General features: G+C 47.1%; 1 protein-coding gene across 1 annotated transcript; it reads left to right on the top strand.

The window, feature by feature from the left end:
- The first annotated feature begins 1,995 nt into the window (after nt 1-1,995).
- STMN1 (stathmin 1) lies at nt 1,996-4,910 on the top strand. Its single transcript, XM_026062507.1, has 4 exons — nt 1,996-2,090; nt 2,842-3,014; nt 3,801-3,992; nt 4,421-4,910. The coding sequence occupies exons 1-4, from the start codon at nt 2,078-2,080 to the stop codon at nt 4,487-4,489; spliced, it is 447 nt and encodes a 148-aa protein (XP_025918292.1). The 5' UTR covers nt 1,996-2,077; the 3' UTR covers nt 4,490-4,910.
- The last annotated feature ends 2,563 nt before the right edge of the window (nt 4,911-7,473 follow it).

A 7,473-nucleotide genomic window follows, 5' to 3' on the forward strand; every position in this document is an offset into this window, starting at 1 on the left:
CGACGGGCGCGGCGCTGGCGGCCCCCGGGTTGCTCTCCCCGGTGGCCGCCTCGATGGAGGTGGGGGAGCGGCAGCCATCGGGGGCTGTCGCGGCGGGGACCCTCGGGCATCGAGGAGGGGGAAGAAGGGGCGATGATCTGAGGAGAGGCTCGGTGCTCGTCAGGGCGCGTGTCGGAGGGGCCGGCGGCGATGGGGAGGCTCTGGTGCGGGGAGAGGAGGGGTGGGTCGGGGTGTCGGTTCCGAAGCGCGRCCGTTCCCATTCAGAGAGGGGTCGGACGATGGGTGTCAGCGCGAGGGGAGGGGCGGCTGGGCAGGTCAGCCGCCGAGGGGATCTGGAGCCGCTTTGTACGCGAAGGGGAGGGGGCTCCGCTCCGGTGCCTTTTGTCCCTTCTCCCCTGCTTGGGGGGGGGGGGCTGTCGCGTGCACCCCCTCCACCTTTCCCTTCCGAGGGTGGGAGGAGAGTGAGTTGCGGTGACAAAGAAGAGCAGGGGCTGCGGGAGACAATGGGCGGAGAGCTTCCCCTCCCTCCCTCTCCGCYAAGGGGGCTTCTATTGTCCTGATAGCGGTGGGGCGAGGGCCCTCAGCTCGGTTTCTCCGAGGGGAGACGCCCTAATCGCGGCGGAGGAGAAAGAGGCGGCGGCGCTCCCCCCTCCCCTCCCTGACAGGACCCCGCCATTGTTAGTGGGGAAGGGGCGGCGCCGAGGCAGCCGCGCCCCGCTGCCATCGAGCCCGGGTGCCCGCGGCGGTGGCGGATCCCGCTCCGCGGCCGCGGGGCAGGGCGAGCCCTCCGCGGGGACGAGAGGAGCCGAGCGCCGCGGGGCTGCGGGGAGGCGGAGGGGAGCGGCCGGGGGGCGCCCAGGTGCCCGGATGTTACCGTTAGCCCCGCCCCTCCTCCGAGCCCCCTGCGCGCGCTCTCCGGCGGTTTGAATTCGGTGCGGTTGGAGAGGCGCGGGCCGGAGGGGCGGGGCTTCGCGCCAGCCGCGCGACGTCCTCGGCGYCCATTGGCTGGGAGCGGGCGGCGCCCCTGGCAGCCCCGCCGGGGCCGGTGGGTGCCCGGTCCCAGCGCCGCCCGCCCGCTGCGGTGGCCGGTCCGGCGAGCGCCCGTGCTTCTGCCGCGCGGAGCCTCTAGGAGCGGGGTCCGCCCCTGCTGCCGCCCTTTGCTAACGGCACCAGCCGCGCGGCTCCAGGGTCCGTCATCCTGCGGGATTTATCTAGGCGCTGGGTGCGTGAATGACGCCTCAGCTTTTGCCTCGCTCCTGCTTGCTGCCTGGTGGGTGGGGTTGGATTTTTGACTCTCATCTACTGTGTGGTCTTTTTGCCCCTGTCTCAACTTTAACATCCCTTTTCAAAAAAACCAAACAGCTTTTCCCAGCATTTTTTTTAGAATGCTTTGTGTTAGACTCAGTAATAATAGCCCTTTTTAACAAGTGATGTTGGCCCAGGCAAAAATGCTTGTGCTTCTTCTGTTGTGATATGACTCCACCTTTGAGTAGCTTGGGACACAGGATGCATTTGGCTCTAGTTGTGCAGATAAAGCTCMCATTTAAATGAGCTTAAGATGCATGTCTAAGGTCATGCGGAATCATCTGGAGTCTTGTCTCTACTGTCTTGCAATAGTTCTCTGAAATAAAATACAGTGCCYGTCTACTTTGTTGGACTAAATTGTCCCTTAGTGAAATATTCAGTGTACTCCATAACATTGTACACTGAAGTAATAGTAAAATTAGTGTTAMTGTATGCATTGTATATTTTAATTGCAGGAAAATGGGGACTGAAACTATCCAGATATACRGTAGTTGATTCAGACATACAAATTCTGCAAAACTGGTAATTGGGAACATCTATTCTGTTCCAGTAGTGTATATCAATCTTGTTCCTGGGGTTGTTTGGAAGTAGAGAATGCAGTGACTTATCTGATTCTTTTGTTTCTAGTAATGCTTAGCTGTTTTATTGGGAGTTAAGMGAGGAGAGAAACTCATGTACTGACTAATCAAAGACATGACGTGTGTTTATTATCTAGGAGTCCAATTGATTGACGTTCTCCCAAAGTTCACTTCTTGAGTCTGTTTTCTTGGACATGGCTACTTCTGGTATGTAATATTTAGCACTGAATGCTCTTGGGGTTGTTTCACTAAACTTAAAATTGCTTTGGAGGAAAACAATATAGYAAAATAAACTGTGGTCACCATGCTTTTCTCCCATCTCTAGGCTTTTTTGGAGAAGCTGTTGAACTGAGTGCTTGTGAAAACATACCAAAAGCCATTTCTAACTAGGCTAGCTACATCTGTTAGCAGGCAGGCTGCAGTTCATCTGTGTGCCATCTGCTCGGTTAGCAAAACTGACTATCATGTAGACATCTTGGTGATCAAAACTGATGTGCTAGTACAGCTGAACTCGAACAGGGCTGACATGCCTATTCATAGGTGTGTGAAGCACAGAACACTGGCTTAAATATTTTGCTGAGAGCTGATTTCAGTTCTTAGCTCTGCCAGGTCAGACTGCAGGCAAATACCTTGAATCTCTTGCTCAGATTTCTCACTGAAGAAAGAATGCTTTTCACTTGAAGTACTGATGAATTTGCTTTTCATGACTTCAGTATTAGAGGCTAAATTGACATGTCCAGCACTTGGATAATCTGATATTCAAGAATTAGAAACAAAACTACCTGCTTTATTTTTGAGTGGTGGTGGTGGTGCTGCTGCTGCATAAAACAAAATTCAGATATGCTCAGATCTTGACTGTCTCCTGGAATGAACTTCTTGTGGCACTGAATTTCTGAAGGCTCTTTTTCAAGTTACGTAAATCAGTTCCTGGCTTAAAATACAGATTTTGTGTTTGTAGATATTCAAGTGAAGGAACTGGAAAAGCGTGCCTCCGGGCAGGCATTTGAGCTGATACTCAGTCCCCGCTCAAAAGAAGCAGTTCCAGAATTTCCTCTTTCTCCCCCAAAGAAGAAGGATCTCTCATTGGAAGAAATCCAGAAGAAGTTGGAAGCAGCAGAAGAGAGACGTAAGGTAAATTCAAAACAACAACAGGTTAAGGGAGCTCYGCTCAACTGGTCTTGTGGGGGTTGTCTTAAATCTTGCTTTTTTGCTTGAGACAAATGATTAGCAGTCTGTATTGCTGTAAACAGAATATTAATTAAATTTTGGTAGAATCTCTTAGGCTCTTAGGAAGCTTTGTGAAGATCTGAAAGGCCTTAGCTTTGTTCCAAAAATGATCTTGAATGGCCACTTGCAAAACTGGGAGGAAGTGTTTAGTTGAGAGAGGTGATGCTATTTCAGGAAGAAATTTTTTTTGTCTTCTGTCTATAACCTCATAAAAGTTTCAAGTTCTAGAAAACTTAGTGGTGAATCTCTAATTAGGTTTGCCAATATAGAGTCTTACTTGATACAAGATCTTGCTGTTGAAATGTGGCTTAAAGACCTTGGCTGTGCAGAGGCTTACTAATCTCCTGTGTATCCAGGATCACAGTAATTCATTACTCCGAGAAGTAAGAATCTTCTCAAAAAGATGTATCAGTGTTAACAAAAATCCATATGCTCTTTCTTCCAGGRAAAAATCCAATTAACAAGACTTAAAACTAATGGCGGAAACTTACTTTCCTGTGTWTTTTGTAGTAGTGAAATATGGGTTATGGGTATGGTGGGAAGCACTGGGGAGCTTTGTCCTGAATCATGATGTTATCCCATTCTCCATTAGAGTAGCAGAAAATCCTCTTGAAAGAGTTGCAAACAACTTGACTGTAGTTGTCTGTGTAGTTTGTCTGTGTTTAAAACATGCATGATTTATCTTGTTAGTCTCATGAAGCAGAAGTCTTGAAGCAGCTAGCTGAGAAACGGGAGCATGAAAAAGAAGTGCTTCAGAAAGCAATTGAAGAAAATAACAACTTCAGCAAAATGGCAGAAGAGAAGCTGACCCACAAAATGGAAGCTAACAAAGAAAACCGAGAGGCACAAATGGCTGCTAAACTGGAACGCTTGAGGGAGAAAGTAGGTGTAGAGTTCCAAGTTTCCATCTGGGAGAGAATTTATCTCTCTTTACTTTGCAAACCAGCTGTGCATGTGTGTATGTCCATATTTTTAAGCTGAGTAAATGGTCAAGTGTGGGAATCTGCATGAACAGATGGATGTCCTTGGGTGTTCTGTGTTGGTCTAAAGATTATTAAATCTACAAAAACCTTTGCAGAATTTCTCCTCTTGGGGGAGGAGATGGATGGAGTTAGCTTCTTGCATACTGTTTAAAAAGCTTCATTTTGTAACCCCCTTTTGTAACCTGTCATAGTTCATTCTGTTGGTGGGAGGGGTGGGAAGTAAACTTGGRTCAGAAGGTTAAGGAGTCACATGCTCTTCTGCAGACCCTGAGTTCTGCCTTTCTCTGGGTTTGGGCGACTAACTGCTTCAATGCTGTTATCTTTCAGGACAAGCATATTGAAGAGGTTCGAAAGAACAAAGAAGGCAAAGACCCTGGTGAGGCCGAAACCGACTGACTTCGTTCTGGAAACTGACTCTCCCCCTCCTCTAAATATCCAAAGACTGTACTGGCCAGTGGTTTTCCTTTTTTTTGGTTTTGTTTTTTAAGTTTCTAGAAACTGATGTAGAACTGTAAAGTTAGATCCAAACTGTACACTTTCTTTGGGGGCTAGAGGGGAGACCTTACCTGTTTCACTTTTCTAAAGTGTTGTCTTTCCAGTGTAGCTATCTTCTTGTTGCATCCTTTTCTACTCCAGAGCGCTTGCTACTGGGTTGATGGCTAGTACTGTATCAGCTCTGTAAGACTTTGTGAAAGGAATATGTAGTATACTGTTCCATGCTGAATATCTGTAACACTTCAAAATCTGACTCTGTCCCAGTCTTCTAAAATACTACTGTAACTGAGTGACTAAATAAAGCTGCACAGTGCTGTTATCATGAGAATTATTTCTGAAAGTGACATAAGGCAATCTTTTAGGTGAGGTCTAAAAGAGGTGTCCTTAATCAACACTGGATACAAGTCTGTAGCAGCACTTTTCCTAAACATCCATGGGTATGCTGCATGACTGCCTTTTCCCTAGAGCACTTCCATTGTCTTAATTTTACAATAAGAGCTTTGTTTTGACACCTCAGCAGTTGTCAGCTGTTGTGTTTTTTTGTTAAAATGGTTTGAACCACCTCCCTTTGGATGCTGACACTTCAACAAGCAAGTCCTTGTTACCACATGATTAGTCTCTCTTGTTTTGTTTTTTTTATGTAAGGATTTCTAGAAGGTTAATTCTGCTGTTGAATTGTGACTTCTGTACTGCTTCATGTAATGTCACAAAGCTTAAAAGTTCAGAAACCTGTTCTGTTTGGGATCATGTGCCTGCCTGAACAGGAAATGCTGCTGTAGATAAGATATCTTTTTAATTTGGTGTCTGCTGCAGGTATGTTGTATTAGTAAATTGTGCCACAGGGTGAATCTGAAGATGAGCTTTTCCCCATGAACAGATGCATATCATCTTCATTTCTGGGATGTGACAAATGGGTACAACTGCACTTGTGCTGTGAGTAAAGATGATTTTAGGTGGTAGAGTTACTGTATTGCATAGGTACCTTGTGGTTTAAAAGCAAAATGCTTTCTCTAGGACTAATCCAGGCAGCGAGTGTCATGCGCGTTCACAAGTCTTCACACTACTCTGCAGTGAAGACAAGGTTGCATTTGGCATGGGTAAATAGCCACCTGCCTACAGCTGCTTCAGTATAAACATCTCTGTTCTGAAGGTGCTCGGCTCTAAAGATTGCCTTCTGCCAGAGCAGGGAAGCTGTGGAGGCACTTGGATTTGACAAATTCTGCTAGTGTCAAGACCAGTGCCAATTCTGAAATTCAGGTTTCAAATACTTAAAGTGAAGCACTCAGTCATGTTTTCCCTGGTTTGTCCTTAATCCTTAGGCCTGCTGCAATGTCTTTGCAGGCTTGTCTCACATCTGTAGCCTCTGGCACTGGACAGGTAATGGGTTTGGATAATCTGTGGCTGGAATACCTAGTAGGGTCTGGGCTTTTCTTTGGTGGGTTTTGTTTTTTACGGGGCTAATGAGTAGTGGACCATTTCCTCGGTGTTCTGAGGCTTGCCAAAGGGACCTCCCTTCAGAAGGCTTTATGTATCACACTTACTGCATCAGACTTGTACTTAACCAGCCAAAAAACTGTAGGATGCTGTTTGAACAATAGAAGAAGGTTGAGACTACAGTGAGTAATATCAAGCTCAATATATTTGGGTACCTGGAAACCTTCGTCTGAGGAATTTTCAGAAGCATTGTAATACTTCATAATTTAAGGTAAGACAGACTGTGTTTCTACCTGTTGGAAAGCAGCCAACCCTTTACAGGGTGAAATACTGCAGGTTTTTTAATGGCACTGGCCTTGCATAAATCGAGAGCAGAATCTACCCAGGGGAGATGAACAGGACAAATACGAGCTAAACTTTGAGACAGACTTGAATCCATTATGTAAAAATGCATAGGAAAGATGTTGAGTGTATCTAATGCTATAAAACAGTCATTGCTGCATCAGTTCCCATATATAATTTTACATACAATTATCAGTCGACCCCCCAGACCTACTGATCTGCTGCCTAAGAGGAGTCCAAATGTTCCAAATACTCCCCCCCCCCAAGGCAGTGAGGAGGGGGAGGAGGACAGCACTGCCAGAACCCAAACAGCATTAAGAGTAGGAAAAGGTGCCAAACAAATGGGAGTTTCTTACTTGCCAAAGTTGTCAGATGTGAGCTAGAGGCCTTTTGTTGTCCAGTCTTAGTTACGCTTTATGTGGCTTCTTGTGTTAAATGGAGCTTAATGCACAGTCTAGCTCCTCTATGAGAGTGACGGGGGAGGGAAGGTTTGAGGAGAGAATGAAATTTGGGGATGCAAATAGGGAGAGGATGTTAACAATTTGGGAAAGGACCAAGAGGAAAAAAATGTGGTACAGAGGAGATATAGACCAGCCTGACTTTCATCTCCTGTCCTCTTACGTTGAGATATCATTAAGAAAAAAGCTCAAAGTGCAGTTCTGGGGCAAGCAGGGTTCTGGCCAGTTGCAGAATTGTGCAATCCATTGGCTCCTGAAAGGTTTGCAGCCCAGTTAATGGGAAAAATATGCATCCTTGTCACTGCTGCTTCCTGCAACAAAGGATTATCTTGAGGACACAAGAAGAACCTGGTGTCTGGATGGTTTTTTTGGAGCTACAGCTGGTAAACTGAGATAGAAGGCAGCAGTGTAAAGATAAACAAGCCTTTAGCTTGCAGTAAGGATGATATGTAAGCTGGCTAACAGTGGGCTTTTGAAATTGCTGCTTAAGTTTCTCAATTTCTTCTTACGTTCGCATGGGGAAGTCGCGTGGTTTGGCTCGGGGCTGCAGCGGGGGCTGGAGGGGGGGACGGCAGGCTGCAGCCGCCCGCCCGTCCGCGGGGAGCGTTTGCGCGGGGCGCCCGCCGCGGTGGGGCCCGGCCTTCCGCGGGG

This window comes from Apteryx rowi, unplaced genomic scaffold (genome assembly GCF_003343035.1).
Source record: "Apteryx rowi isolate R43461 unplaced genomic scaffold, aptRow1 scaffold_190, whole genome shotgun sequence".
NCBI lineage: Eukaryota > Metazoa > Chordata > Aves > Apterygiformes > Apterygidae > Apteryx > Apteryx rowi.

Excerpts from the sequence above, each read along its gene's own strand:
- STMN1 (XM_026062507.1), top strand. Across the intron at positions 3,015-3,800 it reads CAGCAGAAGAGAGACGTAAG|TCTCATGAAGCAGAAGTCTT; the intron begins GTAAATTCAAAA and ends TTATCTTGTTAG. Across the intron at positions 3,993-4,420 it reads TGGAACGCTTGAGGGAGAAA|GACAAGCATATTGAAGAGGT; the intron begins GTAGGTGTAGAG and ends GTTATCTTTCAG.